Raw genomic sequence first — 14,991 nt, forward strand, 5'->3', positions numbered from 1 at the left:
GCCCCTCGAGTCCCTTTGCATTTGCTGTGAGAGTACTTGGAAGACACCTTGGAAAAGTTGAGTACTCGTTTTCCTTGCGAACACAGCAAAGAACAGGACCTGTAGCCTCTTGGAGGGGTTGGCAGTCCCCAGAGAGATGCTGAGAAGCTGTGTCAACCGGGTCCGTACACAGCAGAAAAGATGCATATTAAGGGTGGTGGAATGAGCGTATGTCTTTGTACTTGAGACAGGTGGACCAAACTTGTGCCATGGTGCTGAGGCTAGGCAGAACAGAGCAGTGATATCTGTGTACCAGCAGGTGGATCAAGCCATTGTACCAATATGCAGATCAAGGACATATTGTATGTAGAGCAGGTGAACCAACACCATGTCTTTGTTTCATCAGACAGACATGTGCCTGTCACCATATTGAGGACAGGCAGACCTGCACTATGATATTTTACTTGGGGCATTATCCATCAACATTGTATTCAGAGAACAACATCACTCCATCATACTAAAGACAGGCAGACCAATAACATGTCGTCTTTACTGACAGATGAGCCAACACCGTGGTACTGTACTAACCAGTGGCTCAACATAAGGTCACTGTACTGAGGAATGGCCAACAACACCGTGCTACTAGACTAGAATCAGTAGGTCAACACTAGGTCATCATACTAGGACAGGAAGACCAACACCAAGAAAAACGCCAGAATCATTCACGATGCACACAAATACTTATTGCTTTTGTCTGTACTGGCTGCACTGGTGGCCGCAGTGAGGAGAGCTGAGCTTTTTGTACAGTGACACTGAAAACACATCAATGGCTGGTTGACAAGAAAGAGAACAGAGTGAGACGCTCAATGCCCAACCATCTACTGCGTTCTTCTGAGATGTACATATCTCCTGTACATGTGACTTTACGAGAGGCCCCACCCAAGAGCCAAGAACCCTTTCTGACCCATGGGCGAAGGGGGAGCTTCAGGGAGGCAGGATAGGAGCCCACAGACTTTGACACGGCAGACAGCGATACCACAGTACAATGTCAACCACCGTGGCCGGGGAACAGGCATGTAGCAATAACCCAACTACAGTCCCAACAAGTGGCTCACGGGAAAATAATGCTTGTTTTAAAGTGCAAGATGTTGACACTGTCCCTGGTAGAACCTAGTTTTGAAAAACATAAAGTGCTTTTTATTTTAACTTTTTTTTTAGCTCGAATACCACAGGAAATAAAAAAAGAATTTCTATTATAGTAGGTGCTTTCCCTGCAGCAGCAGGAAGTATTCAAAAGTCTGAACTGGGCATTTCGATTGGGGGTGGTTTTTTTTTGTTTGTTTTCTCCTTTCATCTTTGCAGCTAAAAAATAAAAAAACAGATTTTTACGCTGTTCTTCAGTAACATAGTCTCTTTGAATAAGCTATTTCTTTTGCATATTTGACACTTGCATATCTTTTGAGTCTATACTAGCAATGTACAGAAAGTATTTTCCTCCTTCAATGTTCAAGCAATGCTCAGAGTTCATACTGCTGGCTGAGTGCCAGCCTTCCGAAGCCCTCCCAGACTGCCAAGGGGCAATTAGAATTGAGTACAAGTGGTGCAACTCACCCTGATGATATCTCAAAATAAAATCTCGGGTACTACAGAACACGGAAGTCAATGAAGACATTTGAGGGAGGGTTTTGTGCTGGGATTGTGGCTTATGGCGCAGAGATTTCCCCATGACACAAGTGTTCCCTGTAGCCTTCTAACAGTGGAATCTATCCAGAAGGTGACGAACAGGTATTCACAGAGGTGGCTGGGCAGCATCCAATGCCAAATTGGTCAACCCACTTTTTCAACTCCAGCCACTTTTTCCAGCATCCTTCTCCAGCTGAACCCAGGAGGGATGGAGATGTTGCCCTCATACGCTGTGATGGAGAGGCATGAAGAAGGACAGGGAGTAGGTGGCTCTCGGTTACATCTAGGAGGATGATAGTGGTGGCTGTGAGTTCTGCTCTTGTCATCTCCCAAAGAGGGCAGTAGAATTGTTACAAGAAGGTGCCATTCCTATGGCTTGGCCAACTTCATCCTGATGGACCTGTCATGGCTCTCTAGGCCTTAGGAAGCCTTCTCTAGAATATCTCTTTTCTCTGGGGTTTTGCAGGGCCTTTCTGTTTCAGAGTTTATGCGAAAAGCTTTGTGGCAGGTAAGCTGAACCACACTCCTCTTTGGACCTCGCCCACAAGTCTCTCCTCCATGGCAAGCTAGTTCAGATGCCCTGATCCCGTGTGCTTCCATGGACCCCTCCTCCCGGCAACACGCGAACATCGGGGGAGATGTGGTTCTCTAGTTTGCACTTTTCCTGACCACTGGCGCCTTTTCCAGTCAATGCTTCCGTGGAGTAAATACAGTTCTGCCTTAAGAACTTAGGGGAGGTGAGTAAGGGGGAGCTTTCAAAGTGATTCTTCTCTGATCTTGTCCCGACACTGAACTTGGGACTGGTGCTCCCATGGAGGCTCTTGGGGGGGCTGGAGTCCACACTGTAGAGCAGCTGCCCCTCATCATCTGTGTCCGCATCGATGTACTGGTGGATACCTGCCTCAAAGTTGAATGCTATTGCTGTGTGTTTCTCGGGGGATCGCGGGGGTGTCCTAGCACTCGCTGTGGTGTAGATGGAGGACTCTGGGCTCAGCACAGGCCTGTCCAAGAGTGTGGCACACTCCAGTCCAGCGACAGCAGCTGCAGCACCCCCCCGGTTCCTAAGAGGGTCATGGTACATCCCCAGAACAGGGAGTAGTGGGCTGGGATCACCCTCCATGAAGTTGACTTTAAGTGCTCGGAGCTTCAAGGGGTTGTTGGTCTTCATGGAACTCTTGGGACTCTCAATGAAGAAACTAGAGCGATGGCTGGCATCTAGGGTAGGGTTGGCCTCCACCAACCTACCTCCACTGGCACCCAGAGCTCCCCGCCAGCCCATCTCTGGGGCCATGCTGCCCCCAGTCTTGCTGGGTAGCGATGCCAAAGGGCTGTGGGAGAACCTGGTGGCTTCAGGGAAGTCCGTGGCACAACTAATGAAGCTATCAATGCTTGACATGCTTCGCATGTCGATGACCCCTTCTGTACGAGTGGGCAGAGGGGCTATGGGACTGGGGATGCTCTCCATTTCAAGTTCTTCCTTTGGTTTGCTCTGTGTTGCTGATTCCTTAGTACTGAGGATGGGTTGAGATTGGGTTTTGGCCATCTTATTGTACATATCTTCCAACTGCTGGACATTTAGGTGCTGTGGACTAGAAGATGATCTGGCCTTCTCAGGGGATCCCTGCTCCTTGGTTTCTAAGGACTTACTTGAGCTGGTTTCAGACAGTGTCCTCTTTGTCCACTTCCATTTGCTGGGAGACAGGTGGTTATCTTGAACTTTGTCCTTCTTACTTGTATTCTCCCCATTTTTCTCAACCACGATGTCCATCATCTCAATGCTCCGAGCGAAAGCATCCTTCATGTTCATGGATACGATGCTGCCATTTCTCTTGGCTCTCTCCAGGGCCTCTCTCCGCTTGATTGCTTTTTCCTGCCTCTTTTGCTCCTTGTAGAACTCAGAGAAGTTATTGACAATGATGGGAATGGGGAGAGCAATCACCAGGACCCCTGCAATGCAACAGAGCCCTCCTACAATTTTCCCTAGGAGAGTTTTGGGGTAGATGTCTCCATACCCAACCGTTGTCATGGTGATGGTGGCCCACCAGAAAGAGGCCGGGATGCTTTTGAATTTGGTGTCATCCTCATCCTTCTCAGCAAAAAAGACAAGGCTGGAGAAGATCATGATGCCCATGGCGAGGAAGAGGATGAGTAAGCCCAGCTCATTGTAGCTCCTTCGCAGGGTGAAACCCAAGGACTGCAAGCCAGTGGAGTGGCGTGCAAGCTTGAGGATGCGGAGAATTCGCATGATGCGGAAGATCTGGACCACGCGGCGGACGTTCTGGAACTGCAGTACGCTTTTGTTGGATTCTGTGAGGAAGATGGTGACGTAATACGGCAGGATCGCCAACAAGTCAATGGCGTTGAGTGGGCCCTTGAAGAACTTCCACTTCTTGGGTGAGGAGAGGAAACGCAGCAGATACTCCATGGTGAACCACGCGATGCATACAGCCTCCACGTGAGCCAGCTGGGGGTTGTCTGTGGTCTGGCCGAACTCATCAAGGCTCTGCAGCTCAGGGAGCGTGTTCAGCGACAGGGCAATGGTGGAGAGGACGATGAACATGATGGAAATTATGGCCAGGATCTGTGAGGAGAAAAGAGTGGGATTTAGTTATCAACCACCAAGGGGATGATCATTGTAATAACCCAGGTCTGCATGACACCCCTCAATTTTCCAGAGTGTTTTCACATCTCACTAGTCAGTTGGTGATTGAATGGGCTAAAAAGATAATTTATTCAAATCCATTTATTATGCAGCTGTGGATGCAGAGGCCCAGAGATTTGAAAAGATTTAAAGGTGATCATCTAGACCAGGGGTCGGCAAAGTTTTTCTGCAAAGGGCTATGCAATTTCTGTTGCAGCTACTCTACTCTGCAGTTGTGAATGCAGCCTTAGATAATACATAAACAAATGGGGGTAGCTGTGTTCCAATAAAACTTTATTTACAAAAACAGGCAGGGGGCTGGACATGACCTGCTGACTCCTGATCTTGAGGAGTAGTTTTAACTATTTTGGGGTGGGGTTTGCTTTGACAACGATGATACTAATGATAATAACAATAGCTACTATTTATTGAGCATTCATTGTGCGTCAGGCACTGTGCTTAACACTTTCCATGCTTTACTTTATTGAACAACTGCACTGAGGATTATTATTTTCATTTAACAGATGAGGAAGCCTAGGCTTCCACAGACAGTTAAGTGGCGGTGCCAGGGTTTTAACTCAGGTATGTCTGACTCCAGAGCATGAGCTCGTAAAGGCTGTGTTAGAAACCAGATGAACGCTAAGGACCCTCTTGCTAGAAAAACGTTGTCAAGATTTTTCAGGTAATTTCTAGAGACATAAACATCATATACCCACGCTATTAACTCTAAACTAGGACTATGAAACTTTTGAAGCTAAGGACCACTGTTTATCTACCTTTGAATATTCTGGAGCCACAAGGGGGCTCAGTAGATGTTTGTTGAAATTAATGAACTTTAGGTCAGTCTGCAGACTGTGCGAAATGTAAGCAGACGTAATCAATTGCTCTGGGGGTCTTTTTCAAAATGACAAACCTAATCACATCATTACCCTGTGGTTTGAATAACTTTCCAGGACTCCTCAGGACAAAATCTAAACCCCTAAACATGTCTATGCATCAGTGAGTGGTGCAAACAGTTAACATACTCATCTGCTAACTGAAAGCTTGGAGGTTCAAGTCCACCCAGAGGTACCTTGGAAGAAAGTCCTGGCCGTTTACTTCCAAAAAACCAGCCATTGAAAACTCTATGGAGCACAGTTCTACTCTGACACACATAAGGTCACTGTGAGTTGAAGTCACTCGACTGCAACTGGTTTTTATCATCCTGGGGATGGGGAGAGCGGTGGGATATTTCGGCCCAGACCACCCAGTCAGCCAGCCCAAATCACCCAGCTGGTCTGTTTTCTGCCCTGGTCCTGAAACTGTCTGTTGTTGTATTCTTTAAGTAAACCCCACTGCTGCTTGGGCACGTAAGAGAGGTTTCCATCCCCTGTCGCAAGGGTTCCCCAGTCAGAACACATGTTTATGAAGTCCCTCTGTGTTTGACTCCGAACCTTCTCTCTGGCCTCTCCTGCCACCAGTTGCCAAACTTTCTGTTTTTCCAGGCGCACACAAGTGTCGGTCAATTCCCAATCGCACCAGGCATTCCCCATTCCTGTGCCTCTTGCTCTGTGTCTGGTGAACTCCAACCCATTTTTCAAAAGCCAGCCCACACTGCCCCTCCCCTCCAAAATCTTTCCTGCTTTCCCCAGGTACAGGGGGCACTCCATCCTCCGGGCTCTCTCATCACACACATCTCATTACAGACTGGTTTTTGACTGTTTTGGGGAATGTGCTTGTCTCTGCCCAGACCTTTCGGGGGACAGGGATCAATTCTGATTTCTCTCTGCACCCCCAGCACCAGCCCAAGACACAACGGCCAGCAAGTGCTTCCAAAGTGTTTGCTGGCTGTTGCAAGTTCACAGAGCTACAAGTGCAAGGGCCAGGACCCTCATTCAGTTTTCAATCTGGCAAATACTTATTGACCGTCCATGATGTGTGAGGCACTGAGGATGCCACAGGGAGCACTGCAGAGCTCAGGGGTCAGCTGGCAAGATGGGAAGAGGCCGTTCCTTGCACTTGTAGTGTTTCCCCAGCTCAGTCGTCCTTTGCCAACTTTTGGCTTTTTTTTTGCTTAGTCCCATCTGATATATCCGGCATTTTTTAAAAAACAGCTTTTGAGTTCTAGTTTCTCGATTTGTATGCACTGAAAACGAAAACTCCGTGATCACTTTTTACAATGGATTCTTTGATGCATACGAAGGTATAAATAATTTCTGTTATCATTTATGAAACATCATCAACCAAACATTGGTGAACCCGCCACCCCGGTTAAGAAACAGAACCTGCAGCAGTTAACGTGGACACTTTCTGTGTGTCCTTCCCCACCGCAGAGATAATCACTATGCAGAACTGTCTCTCATTTCTTTTCTTTTCTGCATTCTTTTTATTATTGCAAAAATATATATAACACATTTGCCAACTTAAAATTTTTCCTGCGTATGATTGAGTGACATCGATTACATCACCAGGTTACGCTTTTCTCCATAGTTTTTAATGCGAATGTATGCATCTATAAGCAAATCATTGCTTTGTTTTGCTCGGTTTTGACAATATACTGTATGTATTCTGCTACTTGTATGGCTCTTTCCTTAATTAAAAGAAAGAAAAAAAGAAAAACCTCATCTTCTTTGTTTTATTTGAGCCTTATCCTAATAAATAATATTTGTAAAACTGCTGACATTGCATGCTAGAGATACATGCATTAAATATTCATAGGTGTGTACTTTGGACTTATTACCAGGAGGGTCCAAACCTACTGCTTGGTAAAGTAGAGGGTCAGCAAAAAAGAGGAAGACCCTCAACGAGATGGACTGACACAGTGCCTGCAACAATGGGCTCAACATAGCAATGATTGGGAGGACAGCACAGGACTGGGCAGTGTTTCCTTCTGTTGTTCATAGGGTCGCTATGAGTAGGAACTGACTTGATGGCACCTAACAACAACAACAACAACACACACACACACACACACACAATGGAAACCCTGGTGGCATAGTGGTTAAGTTCTATGGCTGCTAACCAAGAGGTCGGCAGTTCAAATCCACCAGGTGCTCCTTGGAAACTCAATGGGGCAGTCCTACTCTGTCCTATAGGGTTGCTATGAGTCAGAATCAACTTGAAGGCAGTGGGTTTTTTTTTTTTTTTTTTTTTGATATACATGATTATTGGAATAAAACATTTTGGGTGGCACACTTCGGAAACTTCTGCATCACAGTTAGGAGTGTGGGTTCTAGAGTTGGACTCCTGGGGTTGGAATCCCAGGTCTGCCATTTATTGGCTGGGTTACCTTAGGCATCGAACCTCCCCCTGCCTCAGTTTCCTTATTTGTAAAATGGAGATATGCCAGTGGTTTTCAACTGGGAATGATTTTGCTCTCTTGGGGATATTTGGCAATGTCTGGAGACATTTTTGGTTGTCACAACCTGAGAACACTACTAGGCAGGTGGAGGCCAGGGATGCTGTTAAACACCCTGCAATGCAGAGGACAGCCCCACAACATCTGGAAGCACAATGTCAATACTGCCAAGGTTGAGACCCCTGGGATATGCCGACAGTTATTTTCTCATAAGCAGTCTGGTGAGGGGAAATATGCGTGTGCAGTGACTAGCGGGGCGGGGGGGTAGGGGGCCTAAGCCCAAAGTCAGTTTGAGCACACAGGGCAGCCAGCAAGGTGGCGCCACCCCAGTCCAGACTCCCGGCCCTCAGGGCGCCTGTGGGAAAAGGAGCGAATTCCGGGAAGCCTGTTTCTTTAAGAGCTGGGAGGTCCCGTTTCCCCCAGAGGCTGGCAGGGGAAGCCTGCTCTAGTTTCCAACCCCCAGTCAGCTCCGGAGAGGGCTCACCTAATTGCAATGTTGCTGACAGACGCATGAATTATGCACCCAGCTACTGTCCCCGGGGCTTGTTATTCTAAGGGGGGGCACCCCCTTTGTACCTGAGTTGTCCCCCACCCCAGCCTGAGGATGCCTTGGAAAGAAGACAAGAGGAAGAGGGCAGAGGCCTCGATGGACTCTGGGGGCCACCTACTGCTCGGAGTTGGGCTGGGAGGGTCGACCTGCCCCAAGGCTCCATTCCTGAGTGCGCATGCTCCAAATAGCTTGTGGGGTAATGCAGGGTGAGGGGCTCTCGCTGCCCCCGCACCCCTCCTGGCCCCGCCCATAAGGGTTTTCCGCTTCCACAGTCTCTGAAGCCCTCAGAGTCAGGGCCACACTTCCTGGCTGGGGAATTTGAGAACATGAGTTAAACCCTCTGTGCCTCAGTTTTCACATCTGTAAGATGGATCATAATGGCAGCTCCCTCACAGCACTGCAATGAGATTTAATGAGTTCCTAAGCCATTAAATCAGTGTGTGGCATGATAACTCTTTTTTCTCCTTTTTATAATTTGTTTTTGCTGTTGAGAATATACACAGCAGGACATACACCAATTCAACAATTTCAATACGTACAGTGTGGCACAGTAACTCTCAGCCGTTATTGCCTTTATTACTCCACAGTCTCACACTCCTTTACACATTGGTTGTGGACTTGGGTTCCAATCCTGCTGCCTTGGATAAGTCACTTCCTCTCTCTGAGCCCCAGTTTCCTCATTTCTAAAGTGAGGATGAAAGGAATCAAGCACTTACCACGTGACAGCCACTTAACATATATTATGCTATTAAGTGATTATTCAGGGACTTTGTTGCCACCTCCACACCAGCCCCTGGAATAGCTGGTTCTGAAGGGACAGGACTGGGTCTGTGGCCCCAGTGCCTAGCTAATGAGGCAGGCATCCTCTAAACAGTTCTCAAACTCAAATGAGCAGAGGTGATCTGGTCTCTGGGGTGAGTCCCAGGGGTGGGGACCACCACCACCAAGGAGTTCTCTGGGCCTTGGCTCCAACCCTGGACAGGACCTCTGTATTTCCAGCCTTGTTGTCCTGGGATCTGTGCCCAATCAGATTTGGGAAGGACTCCAGGAACCTGGGGAGCAGGGGCAGGAGCCAGGACTGAGACTTGGAGGCTGACCCCAAACTCCTTCCCTGCGAGGAGGCTTTGGATCCTAAGCCCACTTGTCTGCACCCAATGGTGGAAGGAGCTTTGGTCTTCTGGAAGAACAGACCAGCATGTGGGGGTCCCCTGGGTGGATTTGGGGGTCCTGGGAGCCAGGGCCTCCTTATCCTCTAATTTTCGGCTGTGATGGTTGATCACAAGGATGTCTACCTTCTGTGCTAGCAATAAACACGGGCTGTTTATCATTCCCTCCTCACACTCCCTTTTTCTTCCAGGAATGTGCATAATGCAGAGAACATCCAAGTAGAAAAGGGCCCAAGCTCCTCTGTGAAAGATGGGGAGGCTGGAGCCAAGCAGAGAGGGGTTCGTCCATGGCCACACAGCCCATTGGGGTCAAGTCTGGCAAGCTGAGAGTTGCACCCCGTGTTTTGTTGTTTTGTTACTGTCAGCTGCCATCGAGTCGGCCCCCGACTCACGGCGACTCCACGCACGATGGAATGAAATGCCACCCGGCCCTGTGCCATCCCCCCATGATTGGTTACGGATTGGACCGTTGTGATCCATCGGGTTTTCACTGGCTGATTTTCGGAAGCAGATCATCAGGACCTTTCTTCCTAGACTGTCTCAGTCTGGAAGCTCTGCCGAAACCTGCTCAGCGTCGTAGCAGTGCACACGTGAGCCTCCGCTGATAGGTGAGGGATGGCTGTGCACGAGGTGCGCTGGCTGGGACTCACACCCAGGTCTTCTGTATGGAAGGTGAGAATTCTACCGCTGAGCCACCACATCTGTGCGGCAGGCAGCCTCAGAGCCCAACCCTTCTGAAGACACCGGCTCTGGCTTATCTTCCGACACTGAGCAGAATTGGCCGCACATTCTTCTAAAATTGTCCTTGACGAGATAACCACAGAATGGGCCACAGATGGCCTCCACCAGCCTCTAGGTAGAGACTTCACACGCTAGTGAAGGAAAATCCACCCTTCCCTTCATCTGGAGAATGGAACCCTTGCCTAGAGAAAATGCATAGTCATCCCCAAGTTCTGAGCATCTGCCTGAAGGTCAATCCTGAATATTCACGATGTATTTGCATTTCCTTGTCTGCTCGCGGTAAAAGTCCACCTCCCCAAGCTGCCTGTGAGCCGTCTTGGAGGCAGCAGCCCCGATTGCTCCTTTCCTTGTGCGATGACATAAAGGTGTCTTTCTGATCTCCCACCTCGGCCTCTTGTTTATTGGCTGTACCAAGTCACACTGAGCAAAACCTGGGGTTTTTACCTGGCAACACGTGTGTTTATAGAAGCATTATACAAAACAGCCAAAAGTGGAAACAGCCCGAATGGCCATCGACTGATAAATGGATAAACAAAATGTATATTCATACAAAAGAATATTATTCGGCCACAAAAAGGAGTGAAGTACTGATACATGCTACGACAGAAATGAAACTCACGGACGGTCTAAGTGAAAGAAGCCAGATACAAAAGACCAGGTATTGTATGACTCTGTTTATGTGACATGTCCAGGGTAGGCAAATCCACAGGGACAGAAAGCAGATTAGTGGTCGGTGGGGTGGGTACGGGTATGGGGATTATGAGTTAATGCTATCAAGGGTTTTTTTGGGATGATGAAAATATTCTAAAAGCAATTTTTATCTGATGGTTGCACAACTTGGTAAATTTTCTAAAAAAAAAAAATCATGGACTCGTACACTTGAAATGAGTGAATTATATGATATATAAAAATAAGCCTCGATAAAGTTATATACAAATTCTTTCCATAAAGGGTTCTATTGCATTTAATCCTCACAGCTGAACTAGGGGGCCGCAGGGAGAAAACAGAAATCTGAGCCAGCCACAGCCCTGCTGGAAACCCTGCAATGCTCCCCTATGCTCTCACGTGAAGTTCTGAACTCCTTTGCTTTCAGCTGACTTATGTTTACTGAGCACCTACTCCGTGCTCTGCTAGTTACTGAGGATGCAGAAAAAATAAGAGAGAGAATTTCCCAGACTTCAAGGAGCTGGTGGGGAGAGGCAGACCAGAACAAAAACAACCCCCCAAAAACATGAACCAATAATGAACAAGATGATGTCACACAGTGTTATGTTCTATATGTTTTGAAGGAAAAAAAAAAAAAGCCAGGAGGATTGGTAGAGTAGAACTGGGGGTGTTTGAAGCTGAGGGGTCAGGGCAGGCATCTCTCAGGTGGTGCCCTGGGAGCTGAGACTTGAGAATGAGTGTTCCAGGCAGATACCACAGCAGATAGCCAGTGTGTGCAAAGGCCCTGAGGTGGGAATGAGCTGGGCGTATTCAAACCACGGAAGGGAGCTCAGTGTAGCTGGGGAAGGGAGCTCAGTGTAGCTGGGGCAGAGTGAGCACGGTGAGAGTGAGAAGTGAGGTCAGAGAGACAGGAAGGTCTGGAGGGCCAGAATAAGAGATTTGAATTTTATTCTAGGACCCCTTCCTTCTCCCTCCACACATTCACACCCCCATCCCTCACTCCCCACCTTGTATTTCCACACTGCGCATCCCACGATTGCTCACCCCTCCAGACCCTTGCTTATGCTGTTTCTCTACCTGGAGCACCCCTTCTTCTCCACTTCAGGTCAACTCCTGCTGTTTGGTCAGGGCCACTGTTCAGTGACCACTTCCTCCAGCGAGCCCTCTCTGACCTCCAGCCTGGGTTGAGTGGGTCTCCTGGGCTCCTACAGCCCCTGAGTATTTTCCCTCACAGCACTGATCGTCTTCTTGTCTGTGTGCACTAGAATGTCAGCCCACCGGGGCCAGGCTGGGTCTGTTCTGTTTACTGTGGTGTCTCCTGAGCTCCTGAAACAGTCCCTGCCAGAGACAGAGTGCTCCCTATTTAAACCCTGGGGTGCTCCCTATTTAAACCCTGGAGTGCTCCCTATTTAAACCCTGGAGTGCCTGGGTGGCACAGTTAAGTGCTTCCCTTCTAACCAAAAGGCTGGCAGTTTAACCCCCCCCCAGCAGCACCACGGAAAAAAGGTCTGGCAATCTGCTTCCGAAAGGTCACAGCCATGAAAACCCCGTGGAGTGCACTTTTATTCGGCAACACATGGGGTTGCCATGAGTCAGAATCGACTCAATGGTAACCTTTTTTTTTTTAACTTAAACCGTTATCTGGTTGATAAATGAACAAACAAACGAATGAAATTGAGGCTGAGAAAATGAAATGATTTTTTTTCCAGGGTCACACAATTTGTAAGCATTTAGAGCTAGAACTTGAACTCAGGTCTGTGGGTCTCCCCAAAACTTTTTCAAGGACATAGGAGGAGGTAGCTTCTGGACCATCAAACCCTTCACTCCTTTTATGGCGCTTCCGCTTCCGCAGCTTTAAGGGGCGATTACAGCCGGGGAGTTTTAATTAGAAGGGTCACTGGCACAGATCCGATTAAGGGGATTGGGAGCAGGCTGATGGCTTTGCCCTGCTCCCTTAGCCGTAAGGTGGGGCCCCTGGTTGGCGGGGGTTGGGGGGTGGGGTGGTGGGTGAGGAATTGCAGTGAGGAGCCTGCAGGTGGCGCTGTTGGGTACAAAGGGGATTCTAGCGATCTTGTGCTTGGATGACAACGGATGAAGACAGAGGTCTTGGGGTGAGCCGGCAGTGGTGGCTTCCACCGTGAGGGGGCAACAGGGTCACAAAGATTGAGACAGGGTGCTGGGGCACTGCTGAGGCACCCCAGGCATTGTAAACCAGAGGCCATGGGCCAAAAAACTTTATTTAAATTTATGAATAAAATGTATAAGTAAATTTATAAACTAAAAATGTTTAGTTGCCCATTTCAAAAGTGGAAGATTTCACAAAAAAATTTTGATTTTCAGATTCCTCTGCAGAATCAGATGCTCTAGCTACACGTGAGCCACATTCCTGATGGCACCCACTGGCTGGGGCAGCTGGCCCTTTAGGCAGCGCAGGGGCTCTCCAGTTTTCACAGGCCCCCTTTACTCCTTTTGGTGATCTGTCCGGTCTCTGTAGGCAGCTGGGTTTGCAACCCCTGGTCCACCCCATGCACTACTGAAGATCGTTGTTAGGTGCCACAGAGTGGGCCCCGACTCATAGTGGCTCCATGTACGACAGAATGAAATATTGCCCGGTCCTGTGCCATCCTCACAATCATTGCTATTTAAGCCCACTGTTGCAGCCACTGTGCCAATATATCTTGTTGAGGGTCTTCCTCTCTTTTGCTGACCCTCTACCAAGCATGATGTCCTTCTCTAGGAAATGGTCTCTCCGTATAACATGTCCAAAACAAGCAAGAAAAAGTCTCACCTCCTTGCTTCTAAGGAGCATTCTAGCTGTACTTCTTCCATGACAGATCTGTTCATTCTTCCGGCAGTCCATGGGATAGTCAATATTCTTCGCCAACACTGCAATTCAAATGTGTCATTTCTTTTTTGGTCTTCCTTATTCATTGTCCAGCTTTCACATGCATATGAGGCGATTGAAAATACTATGGCTTGGGTCAGGCAATGCGTACTATCGAAGATAGCAACTGTTTACTTAAACGAAAAAACAAGAAAACCTGTTGCCATAGAGTCGATTCTGGCTCATAGTGACCCTACAGGACAGAGTAGAACTGCCCTATAAGGCTTCCAAGGAGCGGCTGGTGGATTCAAACTTTTGGTCAGCAGCTGAGCTCTTAAACATTGCGCCACCAGGGCTCCACCGCCTACCTACTGACCCATTAAACTAGTTGCCATGAAGCCAATTCCAACTCATGGTGACTCTATGAGTGTGAGAGTAGAATTGTGCCCCGCAGGGTTTTCAGTGGCTGATTTTTCAGAAGTTGATCTCCAGGCCTTCTTCTGAGGTGCTTCAGGGTGGACTTGAACTTCCAGCCTTTTGGTTAACAGCTTAGTGTGTTAACCACTTGTACCAGCCAGGGACTCCTAGTGACCTACTACCGTGTGTGAAGAACTTTCCATACAAGATTTGCATCTAACTGCACAAGCCAAGAATGCAGGAGTCATCCTTGCCACAACCCATTCCACCCTTTGCCCCCAAATCCAGTCCATCATCAAGTTGTATCAAATCTAATTCCCGAATATCTCTGAATCTGTTCCATTCTCTCTACCCCTATAGCCACCACCCTGATCCAAGCCACTATGACCTCCCATCACTATCACTGTGCAAACACTTCTTTCTGATCTCCCGAAAGTCACTCAGGCCCATTAGTGGCAAAGAACACTAGATGTCCCCAATATCTATTCTCCTCATCTTCCATTGACATAGGGTTTCAGCTGGACACAGAGCTACCTAGATTTCCCCAGTCTCCTTGCAATTAGATGTGGCCACATGACTAGGCCTGGCCAATGAAATGTGAGCAGGGATGATATAAACCTTTTCTCCTTTTCCTCTTTCTTGCTGGTTGGGAGGCAGATGTGACGGGTAGAGATGAAACAACTATCTTGGATCTAAAACGGAAGCTAATTCCAGCCCTAGACTGGCCCTTTACAGAAAAAAGTTGGCCAGCTCCTGGCTACTTCATAATATCTATCTTATTTATGCCACCTTGTATTTTGCGGTCTCATTATCATAGCAGCTTAGTCTATACCCTGCCTCAGCTCTGGAGCCTCATCTTGTTCCATGCTTCCCTTGGCTTGCTCATTCAGGTACATCAGCCTTCCTTTGGTCCCTCATGGTCTCCATGATCCTTCTTACCACTGGGCCTTTGCTCGTGCTGTTCCCTCTGCCTGAAATGCTTTTCCC

At 48.1% G+C, this 14,991-nt stretch overlaps 1 protein-coding gene across 1 annotated transcript in view; it reads right to left on the reverse strand.

Moving 5' to 3' along the window:
- Window positions 1-1,407: 1,407 nt before the first annotated feature.
- KCNB1 (potassium voltage-gated channel subfamily B member 1) overlaps window positions 1,408-14,991 on the reverse strand; it is a 95,859-nt gene continuing 82,275 nt past the window's right edge. The window contains exon 2 of the mRNA XM_003411599.3: window positions 1,408-4,243. Coding sequence (XP_003411647.1) covers window positions 2,234-4,243 — 2,010 coding nt within the window. The 3' untranslated portion in view covers window positions 1,408-2,233. The remainder of the gene's footprint in view (window positions 4,244-14,991) is intronic.

This window comes from Loxodonta africana, chromosome 24 (genome assembly GCF_030014295.1).
Source record: "Loxodonta africana isolate mLoxAfr1 chromosome 24, mLoxAfr1.hap2, whole genome shotgun sequence".
Lineage (NCBI taxonomy): Eukaryota > Metazoa > Chordata > Mammalia > Proboscidea > Elephantidae > Loxodonta > Loxodonta africana.